This window comes from Salvelinus fontinalis, chromosome 25, assembly GCF_029448725.1.
Source record: "Salvelinus fontinalis isolate EN_2023a chromosome 25, ASM2944872v1, whole genome shotgun sequence".
Taxonomy (NCBI): domain Eukaryota; kingdom Metazoa; phylum Chordata; class Actinopteri; order Salmoniformes; family Salmonidae; genus Salvelinus; species Salvelinus fontinalis.
This window is the reverse complement of record NC_074689.1, coordinates 27,986,195-28,004,031: the sequence shown is the minus strand read 5'-3', so window position 1 is coordinate 28,004,031 and position 17,837 is coordinate 27,986,195. Positions and strand designations below refer to the sequence as shown.

Here is a 17,837-nt window from a genome sequence, read left to right as displayed (position 1 = left end):
GGAGGTAGAGGGGGAGGCGAGGAGGAAGCTAGGAGGTAGAGGGGGAGGCGAGGAGGAAGCTAGGAGGTAGAGGGGGAGGCGTGAAGGAGGAGGCGAAGAGGTAGAGGGGGAAGCGAGGAGGAAGCTAGGAGGTAGAGGGGGAGGCGTGGAGGAAGCTAGGAGGTAGAGGGGGAGGCGTGAAGGAGGAGGCAAGGAGGTAGAGGGGGAGGCGAGGAGGTAGAGGGGGAGGCGTGGAGGAGGAGGCGAGGATGTAGAGGGGGGGCGAGGAGGTAGAGGGGGAGGCGTGGAGGAGGAGGCGAGGATGTAGAGGGGGAGGCGAGGAGGTAGAGGGGGAGGCGAGGAGGTAGAGGGAGAGGCGAGGAGGAGGGGGTGAGGATGTAGAGGGGGAGGAGGTGAGGATGTAGAGGGGGAGGAGGTGAGGATGTAGAGGGGGAGGCGTGGATGTAGAAGGGGAGGCGAGGAGGTAGAGGGGGAGGCGTGGATGTAGAAGGGGAGGCGAGGAGGTAGAGGGGGAGAAGAGGAAATGGGGGAGGCGAGGAGGTGGGGGGAGCGGCGAGGAGGAGGGAGATGATAAGTATGCATGGGGTGGTTGGTTGGCGTGGTTAGCACCGTGCCAGCTGGTTGACTGGAGAAAATAAAATGTACTCTGTCAACAGTGATAGCCAGGAGGGTAAACAAGGGGTGGGCTTTTAGCAAACCAACAATCCTACGTGCTGGACGTGACTGTGTGCAGACCGTAGAGTTGGACCAAGTATTCTAATTCTACAGACTGGACATCAGAAAGTGTTCTGACCTCTCGACTTTTTCCACATTTTGTTACATTATAGACATATTCTAAAATGTATTAAATCGTTTTTTTCCCGCATCAATCTACACACAATACCCCATAATGACAAAGCAAAAACAGGTTTTTGGAAAAAAAAATTTTTTTACACCTTTTTTCTCCCCAATTTTGTGGTATCCAATTGGTAGTTACAGTCCTGTCTTATCGCTGCAACTCCCGTACGGACTCGGGAGAGGCGAAGGTCGAGAGCCGTGCGTCCTCCGAAACACAACCCAACCAAGCCGCACTGCTTCTTAACACAATGCCAACTTAACCCGGAAGCCAGTCGCACCGATGTGTCGGAGAAAACACCATGCACCTAGCGACCGTGTCAGTGGGCACTGCGCTCGGCCCGCCACAGGAGTCACTAGTGCGTGATGGGAAAAGGACATCCTTGCCGGCCAAACCCTCCCCTAACCAGGACCACGCTGGGCGAATTGTGCACCAATTTTCCACAGGTGGACTCCAATCAAGTTGTAGAAACATTTCAAGGATGATCAATGGAAACAGGATGCACCTGAGCTCAATTTCAAGACTCATAGCAAAGGGTCTGAATACTTATGTAAATAAGGTATCTGTATTTTTTGTATAGCCATTTTAGAATAAGGCTGTAACGTAACAAAATGTGGAAAATGTCAATGGGTCTGAAAACTTTCCAAAGGCACTGTATATATCCCTATTTTGAGGGGAAGAGGAGGATTGGGGGTCTATAAGCAGTAGCCTTGCCATCATCTCATTCCTCCTGAGAGCTATGCGCACACACATGCTGGCTGACCTTTCTGTCTAACCCTGACTGGTGTTGTACTTACATCCACGTAATTTGCATTAATGTAGTCAGAGCTCTGCTCTCCCTCGATGGCCTGCAGCCGGACACGGGAGTGATCATCTGGAGGAAGACAGGACAGAGAGAGAAACAAGGGCCCCATTAGTCATACGAACGAGACGGAGAGGAAAACACTGGTAGGCCATCCCTGTGGAGGATAGGGACTATGAAGTTTAAGGTCATCAACTCCTGCAGGTACAACTTCCAGGTCACTGTGTTTTTCTCTGACATATGCCCTATAGAAGGAAGCCTTTTCCTGGTTTAATAAGTCATTAGGGTACAAGTCAACGGTGGTGTGGAAGTGAACTACGCGAGCACTGTTCAGTTTCAGTTCTCCTTTAGGTTTGGGATTCACAGAGAATGATCTGGACCCAGTGAAAGAGTACCAATCACCAGATAGTTGCCGAGAATAAGCTTTGGTAAATCAACCATAGTGCCTCTACTTAATCAAAATCACCACGACAGAGCTCTGTTATGAAACAAGTGTCTTTCCATTAGTCAAAATAATTCAATTTGACTAATAGGAGAGATCTCCTCTGTTCTCTCTTTCTCTCCAATTTCACAGAGGAGATGCTAACTCACTCTGAATGATTTATTCACTTTAATTATTACAGCCGGCAGAAAACTGTCAGTCCATCCAACATGCCCTGCAGCTAATTGGCCGCCGCGCCGGGTGGAGAACTGTGATTGGTCGGTTGCTCATTTGCAGAGACAGGAAGTGTCCGGAATCTTATTGCCGTGGAAATGACAGGGGCGGTCTCCTCGTTGGGGGACTGGTATAGCTGTGAGGGTGGTGTGTGTGTGTGTGACACCCTCGGCAATGTCTCAAGCCCAGAACTGAAATTGTTCCCAAGTCAGGGCTCATTTTCATAATTGCAAAGGCAATTAGTACTGTCTGTGTGTATATGTCTGATAAGATGTCAGTTGTCGTGACAATCACAGCTTAAAGATGACATTTTCAGGAAGAGAATGATCGCAGTTCTCATAGTTAACATTCAGTAGAACCATTTCATATGTTCCAAACTATACACTGCTCTAAAAGGACAAACAATACAGCCTTGACATTTTTCACAATAATGTTCACAAATAGGCCCACACTGAGAATTCATATCTAACTGAGGGATTTGACTGACAAGACAAAAAAAAAAATTGTTTGTACCCACATGCAATGATGTTTCCGTATCGGTTCTTCATCCTGTTCTCGTCTTTCTTGGCAGAGTCCCATGGTGCAGACTGTCCTTCAAAGAAGCTCTGTGGAGGGAAGGAACGAAAGAGAGAGAAACAGAATAGAGAGAGAGAGGGGGGAACAGAGAGAGAAAGTGTTAAACAGGAGGACATGAAAGGTTCAAAGGGTTAGGAGGTCAGTTCTTTACATGGACAGCACAGCTCAGCCGTGGATCCTTTCCAGTCAAAAAAGAGATATATCCCCATCATTATTAAAGATGAGAGGAGGCAGGAGAACGGCCTTCTGGGAGCGATGTCAGAGAAGGTGCCCATTAGGCCACCACTGAAGCCAATCAGAATCTCCCTAACCTCACCGAGATAGAACACCAGTCCACCTTTCAAACGGTACCCACATACTCCTCTGAAAGACTAGTCCCCAAACATACCAGAAGATGAAATAGAACACACACACACGCCTGATCAAAAAACTCTGCTCGAGCACAGCACCTCATGATTTATTCATAGTATGAGTTTTTAGGAATTCTGATCTTGCACCGGAACACCCAATTAGGACTAATTATGAAAAGAAAATGTCATTGCTGGAGTGGTGCTGTTGATTAATGGTTCTTTACCCAGGCTAGGGGCTACTGCTTTCCCCCTGTAAGTTAATGTCTCCTCCACTTCCCCCCAAAATCACCTCTCCAAAGAGTGTCAGGACGTATAAATGGATCCTAATGATGTCCTGTTATTTAGCCGTACCCATCCCACGCTCTATCCAATACCTCTCGCTCTCTCTTAGTCCCATCAGACAATTCATCTGATTAGATTTGATTGCTTGCAGTGGAACTTATATTTACCTGTAAATCCTACCCCCCCCCCCCCCCTCCCCCAGCTCTCTCACATGCTTCTTCCCCTCAATGATATGACACGGAACTCATTCCGAGAACAAGAAGCCTTGATCAGTCCTCTGAGTGGATAATAGTAACAGCTCAGTCCCCATGACGAGGAGCCTCTTCACACTGCCCCCTCCCACCCCACGGCATACGCAATGAGGGAAAAGGCACCACCACTCCAAATCAAATGATGGTGAACTTTTGGTATTTTCTGAAAGGTGGTGACTGGGATGCCTAAGGTGTGAAAATATGGCATTTATTAAAAGTCATCAAATGGCTAACACAGCCATTTGACTGAATGAGGATGAAGGAGTAATCAGAAAGGAGGGAATAAAGTTTGTATTTTCCTGAAGACGTCTTTGGTGTCGAGGGTCTCCGGCATTAATATGCAAACAATCCTTTGAGTACACATTTTGACGTCACCTTGAGATGAGCTTAAAAGACCAGCCTTATCACCTGACCTTTACCAAGCACGGTTGGGTGTTGGAAAAACATGCCCTTACAGGTCTTGTTAGCCGCAAGGGACACTTTGAAGAGAAGGCCATAGTTTAATGCAGATCACTTTCTCTCTCTCTGAATGTCTCAGAACTGGCTGCAGTAAAGAGGCATTAAATACAGTTTAACACATGTTGACAATAGTGCAGATGCTTAGTCTCCTCCCTCCATCTCCCTCTCTAAGTTTAGAGTTTCAAAGCGGTGCTGGTTTGTTATTCATTGCTGCCGTGTGTCTTTCAAGAGAGCTATCTTTTCATGTGCAAGACGTGACAAGGAGCTGCCCTGGCGAGCGAGGGAACCTGGGGAGGAGAGGATTGATAGAGAGAGACTCTCTCTCCCTTTCCCTCCCTCCAGAGGTGAGCGGTGTCAACGAGAAAAAAATTACTATAAAAAAATCTGGAATTTGTCAAAATAGTTTGGGAAGAGACAGAAAACACACAAAAATATGTGGTGTGAAGTGCACCGACACTGGCAGGTGTTCAACTATTCATTGTGTTACTTCACAATTTTTTCTAGTTCAGGTGTAATATTTGACTGCCAGAAATAATAGATTTGGCAATAATGTCTCTTGAGTTTGCAAGACTTCTACGAAATGTGCGGCTCGAGGGAAAATACAAAATTGGGTAACACACCATTTAATTTAAGACATGTTAGAGTTTGCAACATGCTCTTCTTAGCCTATTAAATCACCCAAAAGTTGGATATATAAAACATAATATTGAATTATTAACATCCATAACAGCAAGCTGTGGGGGAATTACAAGTCAAATGGCTAGGAGGTAGCTCCAGGCTCCATCTATCCCCCTTGGCACTATCATACTAATCTACCATTGGCCAGGTTTTTCCACCACCCGCCAGTAACCCTTAATGTGATTGGTGGATGGTGGAAAGCCAGTCATGAATTCAAAGCCCTGCATACTCCCCCCCCCCTCAAACATCTTCAAAGTCTTAAACAGATGATTTTCATGGAAGTAGAGCTACTGAGATGAGATCTATGGTTGGCTCTCACGAGACCAAATCCAAACAAAGGTGCTCTCTTACCCAAAATCTTATCCAAAACAAACAAGTGAAAACATTGTTCCTTTGGCTCACGGCAGCTTCTGAATGGCTGGGCACTGGTGTTCAGTCTTTCACTCACATGTGACACCAACCCCTTCTGATTCCCAAAACACCATTGAGATTTCACCCTTGACACTACTGACTACAGAGACTGAAAACCCTCCTCAGAGGCACCAGACGTGGTGGGTGCTCAGACAAAGCTTCAGCAGCAAAACGGCTCCTCTGCATTTTTACCCCACACAATAAACACACATAAACCCCACACATCAACACAAATGCACATTTCAGCAATTAACATAATGCTTGGGAAGATGCTGCTCGAATGAAGCCAATCTGAGAAGAGAGAAACAAGTGTTATGATGTATTTTCAACATTGGAAAGTGTTTCAGAGTGAGATGGTGTAGTGGTTAGGGAGGTGGATATGAAGCAGGAATAGTAAGGTCTATTCATGAGTCAGGGTCACAGTAAAAGCACTATATTAATGGGTGTAGATACAACGTAAGTTGATCAAGGAGTCAATTGGTTTCAACTATACTGAACACAAATATAAAATACAACATGTAAAGTGTCGGTCCAATGTTTCATGAGCTGAAATAAAAGATCGCAGACATTTTCCATTCGCACAAAAAGCTTAGTTCTCAATTTTTGTGCACAATTTTTTTTCCATCCATGTTAGTGAGCATTTCTCCCTTGCCAAGATAATCCATCCACCTGACAAGTGTAGCATATAAAGAAGCTGATTAAACAGCATGGTCATTAAACAGGTGCACCTTGTGCTGGGGACAATAAGAGGCCACTCTAAAATGTGCAGTTTCGTCACACAATGCCACAGATGTCTCAAGTTTTGAGGCAGCGTGCAGTTGACTGCAGGAATGTCCATCAGAGCTGTTGCCAGAGAATGTAATGTTAATTTCTCTACCATAAGCTACCTCCAAAGTAGTTTTAGAGAATTTGGCAGTACGTTCAACCAGCCTCACAACCGCAGACCACGTGTAACCACGCCAGCCCAGGACCTCCACATCCGGTTTCTTTACCTGCAGGATGGTCTACCAGCCACCCGGAAAGCTGATGAAACTGTCGGTTTGCACAACCAAAGAATTTCTGCACAAACTGACAGAAACCATCTCAGGGAAGCTCATCTGTGTGCTCGTCGTCCTCACCAAGGTCTTGACCTGACTGCAGTTCGGCATCGTAACCAACTTCAGTGGCCACTGGCACACTGGAGAAGTGTGCTCTTCATGGATTTATCCCGGTTTCAACTGTACCGGGCAGACGGCAGACGGTACAGGTGTCGTGTGGGCTAGCGGTTTGCTGAAGTCAACGTTGTGAACAGAGTGCCCCATGGTGGCGGTGGGGTTATGGTATGGGCAGGCATAAGCTACGGACAATGAACACAATTGCACTTCATCAATGGCAATTTGAATGCACAGAGATACTGTGACGAGATCCTGAGGCCCATTGTCGTGCCATTTTTAAGGTATCCGTATCCGTGTACCCATGTCTGTATTCCCAGTCATGTGAAATCCATAGATTAGGGCCTAATGCATTCATTTCAATTGACTGATTTCCACATATGAACTGTAACTCTTTGAAATTGTTGCATGTTGCGTTTATATTTTTGTTCAGGGTAAGTATGATCAGAGTCTGCCAGTCTAGCTTGTTGGTTACTTTTGGGATGTAAGTTATCATACCAAGAGAGCAAGTCTTTCATGACTTAAGAATTCAAATGGCGTCTGACTGCATTATCATCAACACAAATCAAATATGTTTTTTTTCCCTTTGAAGAAGAGACAGGCCTGAACTACAGGAGAATCATTTACTGTGTGTCTGTGATGAATTGTCTACAAACACTTCCATTAGACAGGACCTCTGCTCTGTACTGTAGTGTCAACTTAACGTCACTCATTTCACCGTTCTTTGATTCTTATTGACCAGGTGGATTAAATCTCATCAGATACATTTTTTGTTGTTGTATTTAGTGGTTTGTTAAATGCATGTTTTTGGACACAGACAACCAACAGCAGGTAAAGCATTATAATCAATATCAGGAACTATAGGTTGTGAGATAGCTGCATCTAGGGTTTCTGTAATACTGCGACAAACTACAATCTAAAAACATAGTTTACAATCAAACCAAAAAGGGGACTTGCTTACCTCGTTAATCTTTTCCATAGATAACGTTATGGAATAACAAGAAGCATGGAATCGGGGGAGAGATTAGAATTGATCAGTTTAGTGCTCGGCTCGTTGTGTTTAGAGAGAACATGAGAAGAGACAGTGGTAGCAGAAAACAGTGAACGAAACGGGGGGGAGGGGGACACTACAATGATTCGCCGTCTCTAACTTGTAGAGGCATTACAAATAGAAAGGTAGAAAAAAATAGAAAAACAGTGAAGAGAAGCACTTTCAGATGGAAGGGAGGAGGAAGAAGGGGGGGGGGCATCAATTATTCTGCACTCCGAATTTTTATGACTGGCAATACTGTATTATTACACTAGCAGCCTACCTAAGCCCTAAAAATCATCAATCTATATTCATAATGAATTGAGCCCTCAGGGAAGTCCCAAACCACAGGGCCAGCCCGGGGCATGGGAGATTGGATTATTGATCTGATCCCTGTGTTGTTTCATGTGTAAGTAGTGGGTATAGCAAAATAAAGTATAAGATGGGAGGGGGAATGGTGAATAGTTTATTACAGGTAAATACCAGTGGTGGGAAAAGTATCTAATTGTAACTAAAGTAGAGATACCTTAATAGAAAATGACTCAAGTAAAAGTGAAAGTCACCCAGTAAAATACTACTTGAGTATACATCTAATTGTATTTGGTTTTAAATGTACTTAAGTATCAAAAGTAAATGTAATTGCAAAAATATACACTGCTCAAAAGAATAAAGGGAACACTTAAACAACACAATGTAACTCCAAGTCAATCACACTTCTGTGAAATCAAACTGTTCACTTAGGAAGCAACACTGATTGACAATAAATTTCACATGCTGTTGTGCAAATGGAATAGACGAAATTATAGGCAATTAGCAAGACACCCCCAATAAAGGAGTGGTTCTGCAGGTGGTGACCACAGACCACTTCTCAGTTCCTATGCTTCCTGGCTGATGTTTTGGTCACTTTTGAATGCTGGCGGTGCTTTCACTCTAGTGGTAGCATGAGACGGAGTCTACAACCCACACACGTGGCTCAGGTAGTGCAGCTCATCCAGGATGGCACATCAATGCGAGCTGTGGCAAGAAGGTTTGCTGTGTCTGTCAGCGTAGTGTCCAGAGCATGGAGGCGCTACCAGGAGACAGGCCAGTACATCAGGAGACGTGGAGGAGGCCGTAGGAGGGCAACAACCCAACAGCATGACTGCTACCTACGCATTTGTGCAAGCAGGAGCACTGCCAGAGCCCTGCAAAATGACCTCCAGCAGGCCACAAATGTGCATGTGTCTGCTCAAACGGTCAGAAACAGACTCCATGAGGGTGGTATGAGGGCCCGACGTCCACAGGTGGGGGTTGTGCTTACACCGTGCAGGACGGTGTAAGCACATCGTGCAGGACGTTTGGAAAATTCGCCACTGGCCCCCTGTGCTCTTCACAGATGAAAGCAGGTTCACACTGAGCACATGAGCACATGTGACAGAGTCTGGAGACGCCATGGAGAACGTTCTGCTGCCTGCAACATCCTCCAGCATGAATTGTTTGGTGGTGGGTCAGTCATGGTGTGGGGTGGCATTTCTTTGGGGGGCCGCACAGCCCTCCATGTGCTCGCCAGAGGTAGCCTGACTGCCATTAGGTACCGAGATTAGATCCTCAGACCCCTTGTGAGACCATATGCTGGTCAAATCAAATCAAATGTTATTTGTCACATACACATGGTTAGCAGATGTTAATGCGAGTGTAGCGAAATGCTTGTGCTTCTGGTTCCGACAATGCAGTAATAACCAACAAGTAATCTAACCTAACAGTTCCACAACTACTACCTTATACACGCAAGTGTAAAGGGATAAAGAATATGTACATAAAGATATATGAATGAGTGATGGTACAGAATGGCATAGGCAAGATGCAGTAGATGGTATAGAGTACAGTATATACATATGAGATGAGTAATGTAGGGTATGTAAACATAAAGTGGCATAGTTTAAAGTGGCTAGTGATATATGTATTACAAAGATGGCAAGATGCAGTAGATGATATAGAGTACAGTATATACATATACATATGAGATGAGTAATGTAGGGTATGTAAACATTATATTAAGTGGCATTGTTTAAAGTGGCTAGTGGTACATTTTTACATCATTTCCATCAATTCCCATTATTAAAGTGGCTGGAGTTGAGTCAGTATGTTGGCAGCGGCCACTCAATGTTAGTGGTGGCTGTATAACAGTCTGATGACCTTGAAAAAGAAGCTGTTTTTCAGTCTCTCGGTCCCTGCTTTGATGCACCTGTACTGACCTCGCCTTCTGGATGATAGCGGGGTGAACAGGCAGTGGCTTGGGTGGTTGTTGTCCTTGATGATCTTTATGGCCTTCCTGTGACATCGGGTGGTGTAGGTGTCCTGGAGGGCAGGTAGTTTGCCCCCGGTGATGCGTTGTGCAGACCTCACTACCCTCTGGAGAGCCTTACAGTTGTGGGCGGAGCAGTTGCCGTACCAGGCGGTGATACAGCCCGACAGGATGCTCTCGATTGTGCATCTGTAGAAGTTTGTGAGTGCTTTTGGTGACAAGCCGAATTTCTTCAGCCTCCTGAGGTTGAAGAGGCGCTGCTGCGCCTTCTTCACAACGCTGTATGTGTGGGTGGACCAATTCAGTTTGTCCGTGATGTGTACACCGAGGAACTTAAAACTTTCCACCTTCTCCACTACTGTCCCGTCGATGTGGATAGGGGGGTGCTCCCTCTGCTGCTTCCTGAAGTCCACAATCATCTCCTTTGTTTTGTTGACGTTGAGTGTGAGGTTATTTTCCTGACACCACACTCCGAGGGCCCTCACCTCCTCCCTGTAGGCCGTCTCGTCGTTGTTGGTAATCAAGCCTACCACTGTAGTGTCGTCCGCAAACTTGATGATTGAGTTGGAGGCGTGCATGGCCACGCAGTTGTGGGTGAACAGGGAGTACAGGAGAGGGCTCAGAACGCACCCTTGTGGGGCCCCGGTGTTGAGGATCAGCGGGGTGGAGATGTTGTTACCTACCCTCAACACCTGGGGGCGACCCGTCAGGAAGTCCAGGACCCAGTTGCACAGGGCGGGGTCGAGACCCAGGGTCTCGAGCTTGATGACGAGTTTGGAGGGTACTATGGTGTTAAATGCTGAGCTCTAGTCGATGAACAGCATTCTCACATAGGTATTCCTCTTGGCCAGATGGGTTAGGGCAGTGTGCAGTGTGGTTGCGATTGCGTCGTCTATGGACCTATTGGGTCAGTAAGCAAATTGGAGTGGGTCTAGGGTGTCAGGTAGGGTGGAGGTGACATGGTCCTTGACTAGTCTCTCAAAGCACTTCATGATGACGGAAGTGAGTGCTACGGGGCGGTAGTCGTTTAGCTCAGTTACCTTAGCTTTCTTGGGAACAGGAACAATGGTGGCCCTCTTGAAGCATGTGGGAACAGCAGACTGGGATAAGGATTGATTGAATATGTCCTTAAACACACCAGCCAGCTGGTCTGCGCATGCTCTGAGGACGCGGCTGGGAATGCCGTCTGGGCCTGCAGCCTTGCGAGGGTTAACACGTTTAAAAGTTTTACTCACCAAGGCTGCAGTGAAGGAGAGCCCGCAGGTTTTGGTAGCGGGCCGTGTCAGTGGCACTGTATTGTCCTCAAAGCGAGTAAAAAAGTTATTTAGCCTGTCTGGGAGCAAGACATCCTGGTCCGCGACGGGGCTGGTTTTCTTTTTGTAATCCGTGATTGACTGTAGACCCTGCCACATAACTCTTGTGTCTGAGCTGTTGAATTGCGACTCTACTTTGTCTCTATACTGGGACTTAGCTTGTTTGATTGCCTTGCGGAGAGAATAGCTACACTGTTTGTATTCGGTCATGTTTCCGGTCACCTTGCCCTGGTTAAAAGCAGTGATTCGCGCTTTCAGTTTCACGCGAATGCTGCCATCAATCCACGGTTTCTAGTTTGAGAATGTTTTAATCGTTGCTGTGCGTACGACATCGTCAATGCACTTTCTAATGAACTCGCTCACCGAATCAGCGTATTCGTCAATATTGTTGTTGGACGCAATGCGGAACATATCCCAATCCACGTGATCAAAGCAGTCTTGAAGCGTGGAATCAGATTGGTCGGACCAGCGTTGAACAGACCTGAGCGAGGGAGCTTGTTGTTTTAGTGTCTGTTTGTAGGCTGGAAGCAACAAAATGGAGTCGTGGTCAGCTTTTCTGAAAGGAGGGGAGGGGAGGGCCTTATATGCGTCGCGGAAGTTGGTATAACAATGATCCAAGGTTTTACCAGCCCTGGTAGCACAATCGATATGCTGATAGAATTTAGGGAGTCTTGTTTTCAGATTAGCCTTGTTAAAATCCCCAGCTACGATGAATGCAGCCTCAGGGTGTGTGGTTTCCAGTTTACAAAGAGTCAGATGAAGTTCGTTCAGGGCCATCGATGTGTCTGCTTGGGGGGAAATATATACGGCTGTGATTATAATCGAAGAGAATTCCCTTGGTAGATAATGCGGTCGAAATTTGATTGTGAGGAATTCTAGATCAGGTGAACAGAATGACTTGAGTTCCTGTATGTTGTTATGATCACACCACGTCTCGTTAATCATAAGGCATACACCCCCGCCCCTCTTCTTACCAGAAAGATGTTTGTTTCTGTCGGCGCGATGCGTGAAGAAACCAGCTGGCTGCACCGACTCCGTTAGCGTCTCTTGAGTGAGCCATGTTTCCGTGAAGCAGAGAACGTTACAATCTCTGATGTCTCTCTGGAATGTTACCCTTGCTCGGATTTCATCAACCTTATTGTCAAGAGACTGGACATTGGCGAGTAGTATGCTAGGGAGTGGAGCGCGATGTGCCCGTCTCCGAAGCCTGACCAGGAGACCGCTTCGTTTTCCCCTTTTACGGCGTCGCTTAGGGTCGCCGGCTGGGATCAGATCCATTGTATTGGGTGGAAGGCAAAACAATGGATCCGCTTCGGGAAAGTCATATTCCTGGTTGTAACGATGGTGAGTTGACGTTGCTCTTATATTCAGTAGTTCCTCCCGACTGTATGTAATGAAACCTAAGATTACCTGGGGTACCAATGTAAGGAATAACACATAAAAAAACTAAATACTGCATATTTTCCTAGGAACACGAAGCGAGGCGGCCATATCGGTCGGCGCCGGAAGTTCAACTCTCAGTTAGCCTTGTTGGTGCGATTGGCCCTGGGTTCCTCCTAATGCAAGACAATGCTAGACCTCATGTCTCGCTGGAGTGTGTCAGCAGTTCCTGCAAGAGGAAGGCATTGATGCTATGGACTGGCCCGCCCGTTCCCCAGACCTGAATCCAATTGAGCACATCTGGGACATCATGTCTCGCTCCATCCACCAACGCCACGTTGCACCACAGACTGTCCAGGAGTTGGCGGATGCTTTAGTCCAGGTCTGGGAGGAGATCCCTCAGGAGACCATCCGCCACCTCATCAGGAGCATGCCCAGGCGTTGTAGGGAGGTCATACAGGCACGTGGAGGCCACACACACTACTGACCCTCATTTTGACTCGTTTTAAGGACATTACATCAAAGTTGGATCAGCCTGTAGTGTGGTTTTCCACTTTAATTTTGAGTGTGACTCCAAATCCAGACCTCCATGGGTTGATAAATTTGATTTACATTGATCATTTTTGTGTGATTTTGTTGTCAGCACATTCAACTATGTAAAGAAAAAAGTATTTAATAAGAATATTTCATTCATTCAGATCTAGGATGTGTTATTTTAGTGTTCCCTTTATTTTTTTGAGCAGTGTAGTTACGTATCAAAAGTAAAAGTACAAAACATTTAAAATTCCTTATATTAAGCAAACTAGATGGCACCATTTTTGTTTTTACAGATAGCCTGAGGCACACATAATTTACAAACGTAGCTTGTGTGTTTAGTGAGTCCGCCAGATCAGAGGCAGTAGGGATGACCAGGGATGTTCTCTGTTTAGTGAGTCCGCCAGATCAGAGGCAGTAGGGATGACCAGGGATGTTCTCTGTTTAGTGAGTCCGCCAGATCAGAGGCAGTAGGGATGACCAGGGATGTTCTCTGTTTAGTGAGTCCGCCAGATCAGAGGCAGTAGGGATGACCAGGGATGTTCTCTGTTTAGTGAGTCCGCCAGATCAGAGGCAGTAGCGATGACCAGGGATGTTCTCTGTTTAGTGAGTCCGCCAGATCAGAGGCAGTAGGGATGACCAGGGATGTTCTCTGTTTAGTGAGTCCGCCAGATCAGAGGCAGTAGGGATGACCAGGGATGTTCTCTGTTTAGTGAGTCCGCCAGATCAGAGGCAGTAGGGATGACCAGGGATGTTCTCTGTTTAGTGAGTCCTCCAGATCAGAGACAGTAGGGATGACCAGGGATGTTCTCTGTTTAGTGAGTCCGCCAGATCAGAGGCAGTAGGGATGACCAGGGATGTTCTCTGTTTAGTGAGTCCGCCAGATCAGAGGCAGTAGGGATGACCAGGGATGTTCTCTGTTTAGTGAGTCCGCCAGATCAGAGGCAGTAGGGATGACCAGGGATGTTCTCTGTTTAGTGAGTCCGCCAGATCAGAGGCAGTAGGGATGACCAGGGATGTTCTCTGTTTAGTGAGTCCGCCAGATCAGAGGCAGGGGAGGACCAGGGATGTTCTCTGTTTAGTGAGTCCGCCAGATCAGAGGCAGTAGGGATGACCAGGGATGTTCTCTGTTTAGTGAGTCCGCCAGATCAGAGGCAGTAGGGATGACCAGGGATGTTCTCTGTTTAGTGAGTCCGCCAGATCAGAGGCAGTAGGGATGACCAGGGATGTTCTCTGTTTAGTGAGTCCGCCAGATCAGAGGCAGTAGGGATGACCAGGGATGTTCTCTGTTTAGTGAGTCCGCCAGATCAGAGGCAGTAGGGATGACCAGGGATGTTCCCTTGATAAGTGCATGAATTGCACCAGTGCTGCTAAGCATTCAAAATCTAACGAGTTCTTTTGGGGATCAGGGGAAATGAACGGAGTAAAAAGTACATTATTGTCATTAGGAATCTAGTGAAGTAAAAGTAGTCAAAAATATAAACAGTAAAATAAATTACAGACACCCGCAAAAACTACTTAAGTAGTACTTTAAAGTATTTTTACACCACTGGCAAATACCCTCAGTAGAAAAGGTAGAAACTCCCTTGTAATGGGCTGGAACGTGAGAGGGGTAGCTTGTGTATACAGTATGTACACACACACACACAAACAAGTGTATTCAAGCACGCACACACACACACACACACACACTATGGGAGGGCGAGGAAATAAGGCACTGCTGTGACAGTCGTTAGCTTTGTCATCAGCTTCTGGAGAAAAGCGCTATTCCCATATAATTCACATATACTGACTCTAGGTAGAGCTGGCAACTCGCAATCGTCTGAGCCATTAACACAGTCTCAGCCTCGGAAATCCCCCATTAGTGTATGCGTGTGCTGTAGGATTTTTAAGATTTAGAAGGCACATTTTTTTCACCAGGACGGTTGTTTAGCATTGTTAGGTAGCCAAGTGGATGCCGTCAACGGGGCAGTAAGGTCTAAGCAGTGTGGCGTGCAGTCAACAAACTGCAGGAGCCCAAACACTATGTGAGAGGAATTAAAGTGGTGACAAACATTGGAACGGAAGGAGTGTGTAGACACAAAACCGGTGCATTTATGTGCAATAATAGCTAGTGAGAAGTTCATTTGCAGAGACAAAAAGTGACAAAATCATCTAACAAGCAATGAATCTAAACAAAAGAAAAAGAGGATGCTGCAAATAAACAAGAAAGAAAGCAATATAGCAAGAAAGAGGACAACAATAGAAAGAAAGAACCAGGGACGCTGTGCTTGGTTTGCTTCAGAGTAAGGGAGTCTACAAAGACAGACAGACTGGGGAAGTGATATGTGAGGACATTAGTGGGTGCGTGTGAGGACATTTTGATATGAGGGGGCATTTTGATATGTGAGGACGTTTGTGTGTGTGAGGATTTGCCATGTGATTGAGGAGGGTGGGACCCTACATTTGGCAGGCAATTGGGTCTCTCACCTCGTACTCCTCCTTGAAGCCGTAGCCCTCGGCACACTTCATCTGGGTAATATGCTGGAGTAGGTCTGCCACGCGGATGGCCGGGTGGAGCTGACCCGTCTGGTAGGGGGGCACATCTGCCACATCCCTCTTCTTCTTATAGGAGTGGCTGTGGGACTGGACCAGACTACTGGTGTCACTGGTCATGGTGTGGTTCTCATCTAGAAACCCAGAGAGGAGGGACGAGGTCACAAACAAATACATATACACTGGTCAGGACTGGAGTGCCCCACAACCCCGTACAGACATAGAATAGAAAACACTCTTGACATTATAATGGATGAATACAAGGTCACAATATAAAGTTATTCAATGAGAAAAAATGAAATGAACAGGAGTTACTTAGAAACTACGTTGTGCTCAACTAGTTATTACAGTGTTTTGAAACGTGGTGAACACAAAATAATGGAGCAGATAACATGGTGCAAAATAAATCTATTTACATTATACAATGAGGGGAAAGAGCTTTATTTCTATTGCCGCTAGAATAACCCTCACTTCTCACAGCGCTAGCTTGTGGCTAACTTCTCACAGCTCTAGCTTGTGGCTAACTTCTCACAGCTCTAGCTTGTGGCTAACTTCTCACAGCTCTAGCTTGTGGCTAACTTCTCACAGCGTTAGCTTGTGGCTAACTTCTCAATACAAACTTTCTATCCACAAAATCGACCAATGGCAAAATGAAGTTGCACAAATGATGGAATGGCGGCGGTGGATGGATGACGTGGGCGCACGATCAAATGAAGTGGGTACTCTGTTCGGTAACTATGTCTTATGGGAAACCGTAAACAAATAAAGTGTCAGAGGCGTGAGACCCCTGTTTAAACAAAGTGGGGGTAGGGGTTGTGGAGTGTGGGTGGGACGTCATATAGTCCACATATGCATTAGGCAACACTGTCCACGGGTGGAGTCAAATCCCCATGCTAGGTAATGGCTTCACAGGGGGAAGGGGGGAAGTGAGATGCCCTAACACAAGTGCATGCGTAGCAACACAAGATGGGAGAGCAGGCCCCAAGGGAAGGCAAGCTCCTTTCAATAGCATGACGCAAGCACACACACACACACACTTCCTCACCCCAGAGAAAACAGGGCAGACTGGCAACTTACCATTAATGGGCACTTTATTAGAGGACATAGGTTAAATGTGAAGAAGAAAAGAAGAGAAAGGAAACAGGGTATAAGCAACAATATAACGTTTAGGCATGAGCACCTGCACAGTTTTAATTTTCTCTAGCTGTTTCTAGGCACCAACATGTTTTTGCCTTTCCGGGAGTCCAGTCCTAACCAACTATTCAGTTCAATTGGACACCTCACAGAAAGCTAGATTTGGGACGCTTTAGTTAGGGTTGTGTTAATTTGGTTGGAATCACCTAGAATTGACCATTTCAAATGTAATCAATGCTGACAAAGACATGATAAAGACCTTTTGTTTCCTGAATGAATAAAATATTAATTTGACATTAGCCAAAACAGTTTAACTAGTAAGAAACTAGTCCAGATAACGTTTGTAAACCTCTCTAGAAAACAAGTGGAACCACCAGCTAACCCTCTGTGGTGCTGTAAACGGTGAAAGTGAACACTGGGCCCTTGTCCGAGGAAACATCTAGAAAATCACTAACGCCATTCTTCCTGAGACACTGTTGTGTTCTGCATACCTACTAGCCCAAAGTGTGTACATTATCTGGTATGTTGATATGTGTCTGTCAAATATCTACATCTGGTGTTTGTAAAGTGTATTGGGAAAGTATTCAGACCCCTTCACTTTTTGCACATTTTGTTACATTACAGCCTTATTCTAAAATGTATTCAATTGGGTTTTGATCATCAATCTACACACAATACCCCATAATGACAAAGCAAAAACAGGTTTAGACATTTTTTCAACACTTTTTTATATACATCTGAAATATCACCTTTACATAAGTATTTAGACCCTTTACTCAGTACTTTGCTGAAGCACCTTTGGCAGCGATTACAGCCTAGAGTCCTTTTGTGTAAGACGCTACATGCTTGGCACACCTGTATTCGGGAAGTTTCTACCATTCTTCTCTGCAGATCCTCTCAACAAACCTGACAGATCGCTCTGTCAGGTTTGATGGGGAGCGTTGCTGCACAGCTATTTTCAGGTCTCTCCAGAGATGTTCGATCGGGTTCAAGGCCGGGCTCTGGCTGGGCCACTCAGGGACATTCAGAGACTTGTCCCGAAGCCATTCCTGCGTTGTCTTGGCTGTGTGCTTCGCGTCGTCCTGATGGAAGGAGAACCTTCGCCCCAGATTGAGGTCCAGAGAGCTCTGGAGCAGGTTCATCAAGGATATCTCTGTACTTGGCTCGGTTAATCTTT

The 17,837-nt window shown here is 46.0% G+C and overlaps 1 protein-coding gene across 10 annotated transcripts in view; it reads right to left on the bottom strand.

Annotated features, from left to right (window-relative positions):
- The window catches only part of LOC129823064 (receptor-type tyrosine-protein phosphatase mu-like), a 317,242-nt gene that overhangs the window by 41,291 nt on the left and 258,114 nt on the right, over positions 1-17,837 (bottom strand). For all 10 annotated transcript variants that reach the window (XM_055881767.1, XM_055881768.1, XM_055881772.1 and 7 more), the window contains 3 exons: positions 15,461-15,660; positions 2,810-2,897; positions 1,633-1,709 (listed from right to left, as the gene is read on the bottom strand). In XM_055881767.1, the coding sequence (XP_055737742.1) occupies positions 1,633-1,709; positions 2,810-2,897; positions 15,461-15,660 (365 nt within the window). The remainder of the gene's footprint in view (positions 1-1,632; positions 1,710-2,809; positions 2,898-15,460; positions 15,661-17,837) is intronic.